This window comes from Colossoma macropomum, unplaced genomic scaffold (genome assembly GCF_904425465.1).
Source record: "Colossoma macropomum unplaced genomic scaffold, Colossoma_macropomum, whole genome shotgun sequence".
In the NCBI taxonomy this organism is placed as follows: domain Eukaryota; kingdom Metazoa; phylum Chordata; class Actinopteri; order Characiformes; family Serrasalmidae; genus Colossoma; species Colossoma macropomum.
Genome location: NW_023494799.1, coordinates 13,283,092 through 13,300,839, shown reverse-complemented (window position 1 = coordinate 13,300,839; position 17,748 = coordinate 13,283,092). Strand labels below are relative to the sequence as shown.

General features: G+C 37.5%; 1 protein-coding gene across 4 annotated transcripts in view; it reads left to right on the top strand.

Moving 5' to 3' along the window:
* The window catches only part of pla2r1 (phospholipase A2 receptor 1), a 44,213-nt gene that overhangs the window by 23,519 nt on the left and 2,946 nt on the right, over positions 1-17,748 (top strand). For 2 of the 4 annotated variants that reach the window (XM_036586113.1, XM_036586116.1), the window contains exons 15-29: positions 909-1,044; positions 2,859-2,894; positions 2,987-3,147; positions 5,372-5,436; positions 5,582-5,679; positions 6,322-6,458; positions 7,962-8,079; positions 9,887-10,026; positions 10,133-10,280; positions 11,349-11,587; positions 13,457-13,646; positions 13,783-13,914; positions 14,024-14,146; positions 15,198-15,374; positions 16,728-16,763. In XM_036586113.1, the coding sequence (XP_036442006.1) occupies positions 909-1,044; positions 2,859-2,894; positions 2,987-3,147; positions 5,372-5,436; positions 5,582-5,679; positions 6,322-6,458; positions 7,962-8,079; positions 9,887-10,026; positions 10,133-10,280; positions 11,349-11,587; positions 13,457-13,646; positions 13,783-13,914; positions 14,024-14,146; positions 15,198-15,374; positions 16,728-16,763 (1,936 nt within the window). Of the gene's footprint in view, positions 1-908; positions 1,045-2,858; positions 2,895-2,986; positions 3,148-5,371; positions 5,437-5,581; positions 5,680-6,321; positions 6,459-7,961; positions 8,080-9,886; positions 10,027-10,132; positions 10,281-11,348; positions 11,588-13,456; positions 13,647-13,782; positions 13,915-14,020; positions 14,147-15,197; positions 15,375-16,727; positions 16,764-17,748 lie in introns of all 4 variants that reach the window. The other 2 variants (XR_005008107.1, XM_036586115.1) reach the window with 2 other exon arrangements.

Here is a 17,748-nt window from a genome sequence, read left to right as displayed (position 1 = left end):
TTTAACATATTAGCCAAAAACATAAAACATAAAATTTAACCTGTGCAAAAGTAAAAAAACAAACGTGCAGTACAATTTTGCAGAAAAATACCATATTTAAGTGTGTTCTCTGTAGAGGATGTGTTAAAGTATTTTCACTCAGAAAATCAGCAAAACGTGTCATTTGACTAAGGGTGTTTAAACATTTGCTTACAGTTTTATTTATTTACAGTACAGTTTACAGTATATTTTTATGCTTGAATTTTTTTTGCTAGATCATGTTCTTTACAAATTACAGTGGTGTCCAAAAGTCTGAGACCATTGTTGAAAATCTGAAAATGTTTTCATTTAAACCTGAAAATAAACAACAGGAAGTTTTAAAATGTTGAAACAAATTTAAAAACAAAGAAAATTCTGAGAAGTAAAATAAAAAAGATTTTCCATTTCTAGATCATTTACGCAAAATTTGTGTCATTGACCAGGTTCAGGCCTAGTCTTATTCCGGCTGTTGAAGCTTGTGTTGAGATGGCTCTTAGGTGGATTTGATCTAGTGATCAGAGACTTTTGTCACTATTACTGGTCAGGGTCCGTGCCAGCTTAAATGCACGCTGTCATTAAAGCAAAAGGTGGACATACTAAATACTAAGATTTCTTACATTCTTGTTGTCTTGTAGTTTCTACTTTTCAAACAGATTGTTGTGCTAATAATATGGTTTGTAATGAAAAATTTGTATTAAATGGGATCTAATGCAAAATAGAAGCATTTTTTACTAGTGGTCTCAGACTTTAGGACCCCACTGTAAATGTGACAGGAGCTTTGAGGAATAACTATTAAAGAATTAGACTGGAGTAGTTTAAGGTTAAGTAATTCAGTTGATTTTGCAGGTGCTGATAAAGGCTGTTTTCTCATTCTGCTGGTTGTCCTGTAGGTGGTGGCATCGTTCATAGAGGATAAGAATGAGGAAGCGAGTGGTCATGAATGTGCAGCGTACAGTGATCTGATCAACACACTCACACCTCGACCCTGCAACGCCAAATACGAGTGGATCTGCAAAGTGCCCCGAGGTAGTTCTTTGTAACATAAACACACAGTAAATATTTCCTGTCTGAGCCTCTGCAAAACACCTCCTTTAAGTCAAGCACTTCATTCATGTATTAAACACATGAGCAGGCTGTTTAATAAAATTAATGTAACTCATAATCATATTTTCTGTACAATATGGCAAATTTGGGAAAAAATTAGCTACATAATATACACAAGTCATATACACAAGTTTTGGTACCCCAGTCAAACTATGTCATGATAATGTTTTGTTGATTTTCTAAGTGAAAATAAGTGCAAATACATAGAAAACACAATTCTGCACATTTTAACGCTCAATTACCAGTTATATACTGAATTTAATGCATTGGAAAATAAATTAAAATAATAAAATGTGCCCAGTGCAAAAGTTATGGCACATTTTATGTTTTATTTTTTTCCAGTATGTCAGCAAATAATTAGAAGTTGTGTACTGTGTAAAAAGAATGCCATATGTGTTAATCCTCTGGGCATTTTCCTGATTTTTGCATATTTAAATTCACCTTTAAAGGCACTTATTTTGCATTTTTTTCATATCATTATCTTCGTTGCTACTTTTCAAAACTGCTGCAGCAACTTCAGCAGCTGTAAACTCTTTGCACACCTTTGCATGTCTCTCCAATGTCACCTGAATGAAGAATGATGGTTTCCAACATGATGGGTCAGTTCTGACTTCCTGAGTGTCCATTGGTCAGTTACCACAAAATGTAGACGGACACACAAATCCACCAGTTACACACAGAACACTGAGTTACACTGAGAACAGATACGCATTTTTGCGAGTTTGTGGACCCTGGAGGGTAACTTATTTTCTCTTAGAAAATCAACAAAACATTATTTTACCAGAGGTGTTCAAACTTTTGCATACAGCTGAATGAGATGTTCAGTTCATCACATGTCCATCAAGTCACAGAATACATAGTTAGACCACACTCTCTATACTTTGGTGGTTAACTCAAAATGAGCACTGTGCACTGAGCACTGCCTTTCTACCTCATTGATTGTGATAAAAACAATAATAAAATCAACACTGATGCCACTGTTGAATGTATTACATCCACTAGTTCAGTTTGATCATCCCTAAAAAGACCTGAGTGATGCTGAGCAAAACACTAGACCCAGACAAAACACCAAATGTTTTGTAGGGCTGGGTTGATATATGAGATTTGACACTATATTAAATGTGAATTATCATAACCTACATCTATGTTGAAAACAAATGAAGAACTAACTAAACAGCTCTTGAGTTCAACTGTAAACATTTTAAGAGCTTTTTATTTGCACACGGCGACCAAAAAAGTGCAGGTTCACTGCGAGCATCCACTTTTTTCCAACCTCAGACAGCTGAAATTGCATGAACGCTTTTAGGTGAGAAGGAGAAGATTCCAAGTTGGAAAATTCTGAGCTCACAGTTGTCATGAACGAAGCATGGGAAAGAAAAGTACTGCCACACTTCAGATGGCATTTCCCCAGTATAGCCTACAAGGTAACTCCCTGCTGTGTGTGTAAAGTGCCAAGACTGGAGTTTTTGATAATAAATGAGAAATTTGTCCATTGTCTTCATGATTGTTACTGACAATTAGCAATACATTGATAAGTGATTGCAGCTTTAGTCTTCTGTGAATCCCCTCGATCAGCCTTCTGGATCTGCCACAATTCAGTCTTCCAGAACCTCAGAATTTACAAATAAAGCACTGCCTGTAAGCCTCTCCAAAACATGTTCATTGACAATTTTGTATATGTTTTTATATTACCACACATGCAAGTTGCCTGACTCATTACCTTTGTTTTTTCTTAGGTGTGGAGTTAACAAAACCTTATTGGTACAACGATCGTAAGTGACCCTGTTGCTTATATTAGCTCCTCTCATGTTGATGTTGATACTGCTTTTATAGGTAAACTATATAAAACTGTTCATGTGTGTAGAGAACGAGCCGTGGGTGTTCTATCAGGGAGCAGAGTACTTTTTCGCCAGCCAGCCGTTCCCCTGGGACTCTGTGTTGTTGGCATGTAAGATGATGGGAGCAGACCTGCTATCCTTACACTCCAAAAAAGAGCTGGACTTTGTCATAGAACGCATGGCAAAAGTGAGTAAACATGGAAATCTAAATATACACAAACACAAACACACAGAAAAAGAATGCCAGAGTAGAATGTATTTGTTGCAGTTGAGAAAAAAGGTCACTGTCATGTAGAACCCTCTTAATAGCCCTCACAAGTGACAGTTAGAAAAGTAATGGTCTGTAAATGCCAGCTGCTGTTTGCATTGTGTAAACGTTGTAAATGTGAATGGACAAAACTGATTTTTTTTGGAATTAATTACATTAAAGGTAGGGGGTGTAACTATACACAAAATTCATCATTTGATTCAGCATGGTGGTTGTTACAGTTTTTGATACATTTTTACGATGGTCTTTACATTTTTGGTAAATTTTTTGATACTGAAAATGTGCTTTATGTTAATTTAGTTCAATTCAATTAAATGCAACTTTATTGTCATTATACCAATACAGGGTTGTACAGTATAACAAAACAATGTCAGGCTTCTTCTCCAGTGCAGTGATAAATGATATAAAAACAATAGTACAAAGAAAGTATATTAAAGTTTCCATATTTAATCTATTAGAGCACTTAACACTATTTCACACATTAGAATGGCACAGCAGAGTTTTGACTGATTCTTTCAGACTGGCAGAAACTGGCCGAGCAGCCCGCAAACTCACATGCCACCTGGATTCAGATTCCAAGTCCAGTGCTGATTCTGGGGTTGATATTGTGGTGTGATATAGCGACGTGTGCCAGATGCTGGTTTGTACAGGGGGAGCAGCTTCAAACACTAGTAAGTTAGTTACGTAAGTTAGTCTATGTCAGGTGTGAATTAGTTACAGCAGGCTTTACAGGAGAATTCCACTGATTTTTTTCTTACATTTCTGCATAGTTTAATGGTTGAGATGTAAACAAGTCATTCAAGTGATTTGATGTGAGGTGGTTCATTGTAGAGAAACCTAGAGACTCAGATTTCTTTACAGTGGTGGTGATAGGAACGAGGGGTCATGATGTCTGCAGCACAAATAGAGCCATTTTATTTACTATCCAAAACCACTAGTGAACCTGCTTGTGTCTTCTGAGTTTTTATATGTAATGATGATGATGGTAAAATAGTGGTAAATCTGGAAAAATAAGTTTTCTTTGGTACTACTTTGCAGCACATCACCCTCCATGTACCTCTCTTGGTCTTTAAAGAAACATTTTTTGTGCAAAGTGAAGTTTTGAGGTTATTTTATAGAATTATGTTGAAAAGAAACTCGTGTGGTGTTTCATTTTGCATCTTTATCGAGGGGTAAAATCAGTGAGAGCACCCTCTCCTGGATGCTTGCTTTATAGTATCCTAATCTAGGATGTCACGTTAACCCCAAACTAATTTGTTACACCACTAATTAACAATTGTTAAGAACATTTTCTTCTTCTACAATGTTACCATTTCTTTAGTATGTTTCTTATGACAGTGATGAAATACTGAATAGGAAATTAATTTTTGAAGTCCGTCCAAGTGCACTTTGAAGTGGTAACAGCAGAGCCAATTTAAGTGGGGGGGCCTGGCCACTTCTTATTCCTCCCATTATACCAAAAATGTGACTGCAAAAATCCTCAATGAATGAGAGTGAAGCTAAAGGCTAAATGCTAAAATAAACGTATCATTTATGTGGGGACTTCCTTTAATTTTGGAAAGTAGAATAATGTATTATACCAGTATTTATCCATATTTTTCAAAAGCAGACAGGTTTTTGGCAGTATCATTACTGCTACTGAGTGATGATTGGTTGGCGAGCTGATCATCTCATTGACTGAGTAGGTGGTTTATGCTCACTGATATCATGAATGTACAAAAGACACTGTTAGAAAGTCCTATTACTGGAGTTCAAAAATATGACAGCAGTGCTAAAGTATTTATTCTGTTTATGCATTTGTTGAAAAAACATTCTTTAGAAAAAGGATTAACTGTTTACTGTTTTGCACAAAAGCTCCATAAGAGTTTTGTCTTGCTCGCCCTCTAGTGGCTGACCAACCCTCAAGACATTATTAATTTGCCTCACTAGAAATTGTCTAATACTAACACAATTGTGCATTCAGATGCCCTCACTGACTTCTCCCACACTGCATCTGGATAGAGCTGAAGCACTCCTGGTTTTACAAACATACACACTGCCATAAGTGGGAGGTGTGAAGCCTCAACGGTTTCTCTAAGAAGGAGCTGCTTGAAGCTGTGAAAGAGCAATATAGTGAGAAACTCTTTTTTCCCCTCTTTTACAGTCTCCTCTTAGCTCTGCGGAGTGGTGGATTGGTCTCTCAGCTGGAAGTGGGCATGAAGGCTTCAGGTGCAGTTGTGTCTTTACTGGGCTTAATGGATAACGAAATTCATGCTTCACACTATGAACAGAGTTTATTACAAGTTGCCTGAGTGAGTAATAGCACCTTTGCTCAACACGGGCCTTTGCTCTTGGTGTGTGAGTGTCTCTATAGTTGGACTGATGGAACTGCTCTAGACTATGAGAACTGGAAAAATGGAAGACCCATCAAAGGAACTGGAAAAAACTGCATCTCTATGTCCTCTCTGACTGGTGAGCAAGAACAACTTGTTCTCAAACTCCCTCTCACATACGCACCAGTTTTTCAAAGTGTTTTTAATAAGTGAGCATGTTTTCTTTGCTGGTTTGCCATGGTTTAGTACAGTAAACAGAAAAGTGTGTAGAAGCTGAAAGGAGAAACTATTCCATGGATTTTATCCCCTTGCTGTGATGTCATCTTTCGTCAGCACTCAAACCTTGCAGTTGTTTAAAGTGCATATCCTACATTATTTCTTGTAGTTTATTTTTCTTCCACTTGTGACAAAACATAATTAATCATAATTAATTTTTACAAATACTTGTTCAGTTTCTGCTCTGATTTCCTCCCGCAGTCCAAAGACATGCAGTCAGGCCAACCGGACATGCTAAATTGCCCTTAGGTGTGAGTGTGTGTGTGAATGTATGTGTCTTTGTGTCTGCCCTGCTTCCTGTTTCCTGCTTTCCGCCCAGTGACCCAGCCCCCCCCCCACCCCCCGTAACTCAGAAGGATAAGCAGCTTAGAAAATGTGTGTTTGTTCCGTTTCATCACAGGAACACAGAGACAATTTACAGGCTAACAATTCAATTATACATTTTAGCACAACGCTTTATACTCACACACAGTGTCGCTAACAACACGCTGTGCTGTCACTGTAGGGGAGTGGTCAACAGGCTTCTGTACAGATCTTCACGGCTATGTGTGTAAACGCAGAACTATTTCGGTGATGGAGATTCCACGGGAGCCTTATTTTATCGGTGCTTGCCCAGAAAACTGGTTCTACTTCGGTCACAAGGTGGGATGCATGTTCACCCACACCGTTCTTACACTTGGAATTTTACATGTGATTTTGTATTTCTGAACTCTGAATCATCATCTGTGGTCACAGTCCAGTTCTCTTAAAAGCATTGCAATTTGTCTAAGCCTTGGCTCTGTCATTAGGAGATTGTGAGTTCGATCCACAATGATGCCACAGCCATCCATGACTGGGAGTCCAGGAGAGCATAACTGGCCTCACTGTCTCTGGCTGAGTTGGATGTCTCTGCCACATCCCTCAGTGCAACACGTTCACCTCCAAGTGCCTTTTGCTGTCCAGTAATGTTGCATTAGCACCAGCAACAAAAAGATGCTCTGGCTGGCTTCAAGTGTTTCCGAGGAAGCATGTGCTAGCCCTCACTCTGCCAGCTTGCTGGCATTGTGTGACGGGGAGACCTAGCTAGTGGGTGGAATTTACCATAATTAAATTGGGGAGAAAAATGGATAAAATACAAAAAAGAAAGCATCACCACTATGCAAGTCACTCAGCAGTTGACAGCAATTAGTGATTTGACTAGGCATTTTTAATAGTGTTTATCAGTAATCGAACAGTAACCAGCAAGTAAGTAATGTTCAAATATTCCAACATCATTTTGGGGCAACCAACAAAGCCCATTAAATGTACATACATATCATGAAGATACATAAAAATGATTTTACACTCAACCAAGTGGATTGTTTTCTTACAAACTGAAAATATGTGCAGTAATTACATTTTCTTTTGAGGCAACAACTACTGTATATTGTTGCTGTCAGAACAAAACCTTCCATCTCCGAAATTGTAGCTTTATAGGAGAAGAAAAAGCAAAATTAGTTTTTAAAGCAATTTTGGACCATTTCTCTTGGTCTGCTCATCATGCCATTTTGACACAGTACAAAGGTTGGGAAAATTTTAAACTATGCCAAAATAAAAAATGAAAAAATGACAAAACTGGAGATACAAAGTTTTTGGGCAACAGCAACAATATGCTGACTGTTCTCAGCTGTTATGGATTGATCTACTACTCTTTTCATCAATCTGGACAAATTTAAAATGTCATCATTTATATGACATAAATAAGAGCAATTCATACAGCAGTTCATTTTTTGTCACAGTAATTAGTACATAAGTAACCACTAGGTGCTAGTTGAAAACACTGAACTTGATGCTGTGGTGCCATGACCGTCCACAACAATGAAATTTCACTGCAATTTTAAACCAGACAGTGATTTTTTCCATAGAATAAAATTTCGATCTCTCTATTAAGTGGGTTATTATTCTTTTTAGACTTTTTATTCAGTAACTATGACTTTTTGGCAACTATATGAAACTAATACCTAAATAGTTATTATAGTAATATATTTTGAAAAAATAACTTTAACATAACCAATTTATCAACATCAGCTCCACAGTACTTAACTTCTGTGTCCGTTTGATTAATCCAGTAGTCTGTGTTTCATGCCCATCCTTAAAAGTAACAGATTCTTTAATTTGTTTGGCTAGTGTCTGTTGCTGCACCTCCCGGCCCGGCCGGAGGAGGGGAAGAGCTGGACGGATGCTCAGTCCATCTGCTCTAACTTCCATGGAACACTTGTTGCCATCGAGAATGAGATTGAGCAAGGTGAGGCAAAGACTCAGCACAGACACACTTGTCACTATGAGGAGTAGAGCTGGGCAATATGATGATGTGTTGTTATTGTGATAAATACATCACAAAACACTTTTTTGACTATAACCTACTGTTCAAAAGTATGTAATCACTTGCCATATTAACAATTTGTGTTATTGTCAATAAAATATAACTTCTACTATGTGGATTTAAGTATTAGACACTATTTCACCAAAAGGATTTTTTTGCCAAGCTATCTAAGATTTGATCACTTTTGAAATATGATGAATTTTGAATGTAAATGTTATTATGTCTTATTATATCTTAATTCTCAATGTTATATAACTTTCACAGTCATTGTAATCATCCAAAATAAAACTAAAAATAAAAAATATATACAGTTCCCTAGTTTTCTGCTAATTATTTATAATCTGTGAAGTTGTATAGGACTACTATATTAAAATCTTTCTGCAACCAGATTGCTTTTATACTATTGAAAACAGTGATTCCAAGCTTTTGAACTTGTGAATAGTAGTGTATAATGGGTATCATTTAGATTTTGAACACTGATCAATTGCATGTATTACAAAAAAGATAGATTTAGACCAAATATATGGATCCTGTAAGAAATAACAGCAAGTGTAGAGTCATTTTGTAGACTGCATAGTAACAAGTAGCTGACTGAAGGTCATGGTGAAGATTACACCATTAACTTATTAATTCATTTTTGATATTTGTGTACTTCTTCCTTTTTTAAGTTTTAGTTTATTCTCTCATTGAATTTACAAAATTATTGTACTTAGTTGTTCACCTTACAGTTACAGTACTGTGGTGCATTTTGTTCATGTCAACTTCACATAAACTAAACATGGTAATGCATGTTGTGTATTATGAACATGTCTTGAAGTATGGTGATGTATTTTTGCGATATCGTCTCTCTAAGGCTGCAACTAACAATGATTTCCATAATTGATTAATTGGTTCATTATGGCTTTGATTAATCGTGAAAAGACAAGGTGCAGCTAGTAGTTATAGGTTGCTTTATGCACAGTGTTTCTTTTAACAAATTAAAAATACAAGGGTCATCTTCTTAATCATGTTTGCCACCAAAACACCAAAGAAAGGACTTTTATCAAGGGCGTAGCAAAATATCTTCTGCACTGCCCTCAAAAATGCTATTTTATTTAGCGTAAAATGTGGAGAAACAATAAAGGAACAATGCATAAACAAATCTCACAAGGCAGCTCAATTACTGTTATGGAGGCAGTTTGATTCTATAAAAAACTTTGCATAGCTATGCAACTTATTTTCCCTCTGATGATAAAGCAAAGATGAATGTATTATTTTGTGTGGATTACATGTAACATCATGTAATCAAAGCTTACCAAGCACACAGAAGCAGTGTGATCATCAGCTATTTCAGACATGCAGTGTCCTAAAGCATGCTCAGCAAAAACCATGCACTCGTCCATTTAGCCAGTTTGTTTATTTTGCTCAGCTAAAACAGTATACTGGCTGTAAAGCAGAAAACATCACGCTGTTTTTGAGTTTTGACTACAGTTTTACTTCTTTTACAGCTCTGTTGTTGTGCCAGATGAGCTCAAGTTTACACATCTTATGATGTTAAAGTAAAATGTTCCCTTATGTTTGACTAACTGAGTCATGTGTAACCCTGTACTGTAGTCTCTGCTATCTATATTTTCCCTCTTTTAGTCAGGTGATATAAATAGGGAGTGCAAATGATTTTTGCATCAAGCAAACTAATCTATATCAATAGCCCTATTGCTCACATTTAGTGATGATTTTTCTTTTGTTGAAGCTTACATCACCATGCTGCTCCATGGCCAGTCTGTGGGAGTTTGGATTGGCTTGAGGGATGCAGACACCATGAAGTGGACGAGCGGCAAACAAGTCACTTACACCAACTGGTCTCCTGTAGAGCCGAAGAGCTCGCTCAGTGTAGGTGGAGAGATGCTTTCCTGGAGACAACATTTTGTGTTTATTTATAAGAGATTTTCCAGGATTTGCTGAGCCATAACCTGTGTTTGTGTGTGTGTGTGTGTAGCAGGATGATTGGATGAACACAGCGAGTGTAGGTGTAGAACCACTGTGCACTGTTCTGTCCAACAATCACAACTTTCACTTTACGGGGAAATGGTACGACGAGAAGTGCACCCAGAGTGGCTACGGCTTTGTCTGTCAAAAATCACAAGGTGCGATCAGGTGACTCTCTAGTGGTTTGTCTGTCCAACTGCCTGTCTGTCTGCCTGTGCTTTTCATTTGTATGATTACAGTGAACAGAAACAGAAAGCAGTGGAGGTACCTGAATGATTATTGTTATTGTTTGGTTCATATCATGTCATTCATATATCATGTCATACCATCATTGTTGATATGATCATTGGATATAGTATAAAAGTAAACAGTAGAGGTGCCTCAATAATATGAAATATCAATAGGCCATCCTTGTTTAATTTCCAGTAAAAAAAAGTACAAGTTATACATTTTTTAGGAGATTTCTGAGATTAGATGAAAAGTCAGGAGGAAAGTCAAATGAAAATAAGTTCAAAAAAGTATTAAAGGTTATAGAGTAAATAGGACTCCTATTTACTCCAACCCAGCAGACCACCAAAACTATCACCATCAGATAAACAGCACTTAAAGGTTTCATGTTTGAGAGATAGAAGAACACCAAGCTCCACTCTTGCTTCAGATCTAAAAAATCCACAGGTGCGTCTGTCCAACCATCCAACTCAACACTATGGGCCTGAAAGAATGTGTAGATGTCAGGAAGCTGCCACTGAGAAAATGAAATGGACAAAAAAGAAAAGCATTTGCAAATCAAACACAGGAGCTGCTGGTGTTTTCAGATCAATGGACTTACGACCCCAAAGTCCAGACCTCAACATCATAGAATGTGTTTGAGATTACTTGGATTGTGAGAAGCAGAAAATGCAACCAACTTCTGAGACTGAACTTTGCAGATTTCTCTGCATAACTGAAAGCAAGTCTTCCAAAGAGAGTGTAAGGTGAAAGGTGGACACCCTAAATATAAAAAAAATTATATTGTATTTGATATATTTAGTTGTGTAACTCTGTTAAATGATTTTTTTCCATGTTGCTGAAAACTGAATAACTTGTACTTAATGGCAGGTTTGACTAAATTATATAAATGAAGTAAAAAAAGACCCTGTATGTTCATCAGTTTAAACAGTATCTAAATTCTCTCTATATATCTCCCCCTCTCTCTCTCTCTCTCTCTGTCCCTCTTTTCCTTTCAGATATGACCAAACGCCCATCCAGCTCATTTCACGACTCTGCTTCTCTAGACATCTCTCAGTACAGAAACCGGAGCTACCATGTTGTCCACGGCAACATGAGCTGGGATGAAGCCCAGAATCGCTGCTTGGAGAAAAAGGCAGAGCTGGTCAGCATCACAGATCCATTCCATCAGGCCTACCTCACTGTGCTGGTCAACAGACTGGGAGCCCCGCACTGGATTGGGCTCTACAGCGACGATGTAAGCACACTGCTGTTCAAAAATATTTATAATTCAAAAGTTTAGAATCATTTTTGATTGTATAATAGTGGTTTTGTTGTAGATATAAATATATTAAATGATTGTAATGTGATGCTCTACTAAACTTCCCAGGTTTTGAATAATGTGTAGGAATCTATAAAAATTAAGAAATTATGAAATTTGCAATGTGTCCAGGAGCTGTCCAGTTTGTCCAGTTTAAATGTGTTCAGGGGCTGTTGAGGGTTTTACAGTATTAGAGAAAGCTGCATAACATCAAGAATGGATTATGAAGGTGATACGCATTAGGTTAGACAAAGTTTTAGAAGGATTCTTTTAAGACAATTAGTGATATTCTTACAAATATGTTTTGTATTGGAAAAAAATTGATTTACATATAGTAATGAGACATTATCTTAAAAAATGCAAAAATATGCAGATTTTTTAAACCTAAAAACTAGCCTTCAGATGAATTGTTGGAATTGTTAGAATTTAAATGTTTATGCATTTTGAAGACTTGCTTCAAAGAAAAGATTTTATACAACAGACTACTGAAATCTCATTGTTTTGTTTTGTTTAATCAAGAAAACACTATGCACTGTTATTATACAACATTTTTCAGGTCATTTTGTTGTACAGAATCTAGCATAAATGTAGATATACTCGGAAATCCTTTTGTAATTTTCATCAGAATACGGTTAAAAATTAATGTTTGTGAACCTGAATGCAGGTATTCTAGAATGAAGTATTCAACTAAACCTTAAGGGCCAGTTACATCAAAGTTCTTGTTTAGGTCCAGATAAACATACGTAAGTCAATATTGAAAACAGTTACCTTTAAATGCTTAACCAATATTGATTAGTTGAGCTAATTAATACATTTAAATAAGCAATGTTAAATATAATTTTTTATTTTATTTGTAACATTAAGGCAGCACGGTGGCGCAGTGGGTAGTGCTGTTGCCTCACAGTGAGAATGGCCTGGGTTCGATTCCCAGGTGGGCGACCAGGGTTGTTTCTGTGTGGAGTTTGCATGTTCTCCCCGTGTCTGTGTTGGTTTCCTCCCACAGACCAAAAACATGCAGTTAAGATAATTGGACATGCTAAATTGCCCCTAGGTGTGAATGTGTCTGTCTGTCTGCCCTGCGATGGACTGGCGACCTGTCCAGGGTGTATCCTGCCTTCCGCCCAGTGATAGCTGGGATAGGCTCCAGCACCCCACTGCAACCCAGAAGGATAAGTGGTTTAGATGATGTATGTATGTATGTAACATTAAAATATATGGTCATTGTCTGTTTGTAAAAAAATGAAAAGAAGAATAAGTATTAAAAAAAACAGTAAAGGCTTGTCTTAATGAGCACATCAAACTCTTACACTGTCAGGGATGAACAAGCATCTTCTTTCTTCATTCTTCTTGAGCTCTGGGTTTATTTTATTCGTCTGCAGAGCTGGATTTTGTCAGTTGGTTAATTCGAAGTCAGTGGTTTCGCAGCGGCACTAACACTTAACATTTCCATATTTGACAAACACCACATACTCTGAACAAATGAGACATGTCGGTTTTTAATTTAAAACAACGAGAAAAAGACACAGTTCTCTGTTGTTGTGTTTTCATAAGCTTTCTGACCTGATATCCAGCCCTGCAGTCTCCGTGCCAATGAGCCGTCTTCGGCTGAGTCGTTCACATAAATGCATGTGACTGGATAAACTGCAATGCAGGACGAGACTGTGCTCGGTTCTGTGCACTGAAATACTTTGTTGAGTCCACATCTGGACCACTTGGAATATGGAATGTTATTCCTAAGTTAGAGCAGTAACCTATACTTGCACATTGCACAGTCAGCCTAGCATTGAACAAGCCCTGTCTCCACAGGATGGGATAAATTACCAGTGGTCTGATGGAAGTGACACTGTATTCACACACTGGGACTCAGCTGAGGATGGTGATGGTGATAAAGGCTTTGTGTTGGGAAACTGTGTGTATATGGACATCACAGGAGGCTGGAGGAGAGCGGATTGTGACAGGCCTCAGCCAGGAGCACTGTGCTACATACCTCCGCTTAGTGAGTCCAGCTTTCACTTCTCTCTGGTTCACAGACCTTTACATACAAACATATATTAAATACTGTTAATTGTTTTGGAAATCTGTCATCAGGCCATGCTGAACACCTTCTGCCATGTTCCCTCTTCTTCCCTTAGAAAGCAGTGCCTTCTCCTATGATGTGTTGTGCCCAAAAACATGGGTGAAGTTTCGTGGGAGCTGCTACAATTTCGACTCTGTTGTCCTGAGAATGCCACTAGAGGACGCCAGAGAACACTGCAGGAAAAAAGGTACTGCAGTGGCTGTTATAGGAAGTTGCTGCTTTACTACAACTTGCTTTGAGGTGGATTTACCATTAGTGAATTCTGTTAATTTTCTATTACCTCTGTATTTTTCAAGAGAATTCGTCGGATGTTTTGACAATCCGGGACGAGGAGGAGAACCTCTTCTTCTTGGAGCAGACAAAGAACTTTTACGATGGCTTTCAGACTGTCTGGTTGGGCATTTACTACAACACAGACGGTATGAGCAACCTTTTATGCACATGTTTTCCCAAAAAAAAATGTTGTTTTGTTTACTGAGGAATCGATTTTAAATTTACAAAGTTTTCCCTTCACCCCAAATATAGTCAAGATTGTTTGGATTCTTTCCTTTTGCACTACAACAGTTGACGTAGCTAACAAGTAATTGAAGCTTATACTCTACCAGTTAGCACTGTGCAAACTGCATACCTAAACCATCACACACTTGCCCCAAACTGTGTTAAGTAATCTAAAGTAAACCTGACTCTGTGGACAAATTCAGTATTCAAGAGGGCTACTATTATTTTTTAGCTATTCAACATAGGTTATATGGCCAAAAGTACCATTACACTTAAATGAGCTAATTGGACATCCCATTGCAAAACCATGTTCATTTATATAGATTTGGACTCCCCTTTGCAGGTATAACAGCCTTTAAGGCTTTCCAAAAAATTTTGGAGTGTGTCTGTGGAAATTTGTGCCCATTCAATCAAAAGACCATTTTTTCAGGTCAGGCACTGATGTTGGATGAGAAGGCCTGGCCTGGGGTTGAGGAAAGGGATCTGTGCAAGCCACTGGAGTTCCTCCCTACTCGTCAAACTATGTCTTCCCTGTCACTTTGTGCACAGGGGCACAGTCATACTGGAATAGTAAAGGGTCTTCTCCAAACCTCCCCCCAAATTTGGAAACATTTAATTATCTAAAATGTCTTTTTATGCTGTAGCATTAACATTATCCTTCACTGGAACTAAGGGGTCCAAACCCTGAAAAACCTAAACCAATTTCATAGCTATGTGCTTATTTTATACACCTGTTAGCAATGGGTGTGGCCGAAACACCTGAAGTCAATAATTAGGAGAGTGTCCACATAATTTTGGCCATATAGTGTGGGGGGGGGATTATGTAAATTAGATTAAATTTTTTGCCAAACTATCATTTTAAGCTCTTGTTTATCTATAGAGTACTTCTGATGGTATGTACAGCTGTGATATTCTTTGACAGTTGATGTGAAGTAAACAGGAAATCAGTGTAGTATCTCGTGCCTTATGCAGATGATGGATTATCCTGGGTGGATGGCTCTGAACTAAGCTATACAAACTGGCGTTTGAAGGCACCGGACAGGAATGTACTGAGGGCAGACACGTGTGTGTCGACGCGGGTATCAGACGCTGAGTGGCTCCTGGCCAACTGTGGAGACAGGCTGGGCTTCATCTGCAAAACCCGCTCAGGTACACACTAGGGATGGTCACAGTCTTTGAATAGTCATGAAAATGTAAAATCGAACAGTAAATTAGGATTTATGATATTTAAATTAGCTTCTTTGTAATGTTTAACGTTCTTACTTTGAAGAACAACGAGATATCTGAACTATGTACTACTCCAGAGGCCAGTGCTGAATGTTAAATTTTGGTCACTATTTGTGCTGCGTTTTCCAAAAGCATCTTAGCACAAAGATAATTCTTAAATGGTAAAATGAGCATAACAATGAATACTCTCTCAACCAATTAAGACGATTATAACAATAAGATGATTTTTATTAAACCACAGCCAGAAAAGGAACCATAGAAAGACTACTGCAGCCAGATAAAGGTTACTGAACACTGGAGGAGAAGCTCTGCTAAAGCACAGCTATAGCACATAAGAAGCGCCGAAGGAAAATGTGAATAAACAAGAAGCTCGAGGTTATTTTACACTCTACTTGGACAGATTTTATGGAATAAAACTTTCAACATCATTCAGTGAAATTATAATATATGGTATCACCCAAATAACTTTTCACAAAGTCGCTGTTTTCGAGCTATAAGATATAAAATGAAATTCATTGTGACCTGGTAACTGTAGCTGAGGTGAAAACAGACTTTTGAAAACAGACTTAATTTGTCTATTTATTTTAAGGACCGTAGATTGGCTTAGATTGTAAGTTTCAAGCCACGTGTGACCTACTGTAGATCTGTGGACTGGGTCTGGGATTACTATAGTCCATGGATAGATTATAGCACTCAGATGCTGAGTGACTTTATTTATTTATTTATTCATCTATCTATCTATCTATCTATCTATCTGTCTTTGCATGCATGTATGTATTTATGTATGTTTGTGGCAGAGAGTATTATATACACTGGTCCAGAACCGGAAACATTCCTGAATGCCAATGACAAACTTCCAAAATGTCAAATAATAATAATAATAATAAGTGTTATTTTATAGCATCGGTAAAGAGAAAAGTTTTCAGGAGTCAAAAGTAGTACGACTTAGAGAGGGTCATCACATTTCCCCAATTATCCAAAATATAGTTAACTTTTCCTCTTATACAAAAATGTTTATATGTACCCAAGGCAGGAGGCGGTGTTTCGTTGCTGATTTTCACATTTGGTGTATCTGGACAATCAGGCTTGGATTGGAGCCAGTTTTTTTTTTTTATTTTAAGGATCCAATTGTTATTTTGTGCAAGACAGCTACATTCAAGAGATTTCTAACAGATTTCTTCTGGTCCTATCCCAGTTTTTCCTTGTTTCTTTTCTTTTGGGTCATTTTTAAATGCATGACTGAAGCCATATCTTCTTTTCTGTGTTGTATAACAGAGGCGGGCCAAGAGGTGAAGGTAGAGCCAGTAAATGGTAAGAGCTTTCTTTCATTTGCACTCTCTTGTGGCACCACTCCATCTGCTTGTTGAAAGTGTGCTGGCGAGAGGAATAGCTTGTAGAACAGATGGCTTTTGCTTCGTCACAGATTCCAGACTAGGACTGGATTTAACTCATTATGCATAGCTGTGTTTTTAAATCACTCCGTTACTGGTAATTACTCTCTTTATTGAAGTTGAGACATAAAAAGTGAACCAAGAACAAGGCCATATTTTTGGGCACCATCATAGATTGTTAGCAACTTGGCCATGTAATGGGAATTTTAAGTCACAACTTTTTATCGATCTTATCATCTTACTGATTATTGATTGTACTGAGCTATATAGATAGTCAAGTAAGTAGATACTCAGATGCATGTATGATGTTGAATGGAAAAGTCAGTCAGATAGATAGATAAACAGAGAGAGAGAGAGAGAGAGAGAGAGTACAGTGCAACAGACCACAAGAGACCAGCCTTCTTTTATTTCATTTCCAATCAAAATGGCCATTAAAAACAAGTTTTTTTGGGAAATATTTCTTAGATGTAAGATAATCTGCATGGAAAAGACAGGAGTTTCCAAAACTGGAGTTCAAAAAAATTATTAAAAAATACAGAGAAAATTGGACTCCTAAGAACCATATAAGACCTGGAAGACCACCAAAACTGTCACCATCAGATGAACAGTATTTACAGCACAGTATCTTTGAGAGATAGAAGAAAATCAAGCTCCACGCTTGCTGCAGATCTGAAAAAAAATCCACAGGTGTTTCTGTCCATCTTTCCACTGTGAGAAGACAACTCAATGCTATGGATCTGAAAGAATGTGTGGCTGACGAAAAGCTCTTCTGTTGTTCTCAGAACAATGGAGTGGCTACTTCAGACATCACTGAATGTTTTTGGGATTACTTGGACTGTGAGAAGCAGAAAGTGCAGTCAATCCCTGCACTTTCTGAAGGACCCAGAAAAAAATGAAAGCTGTGA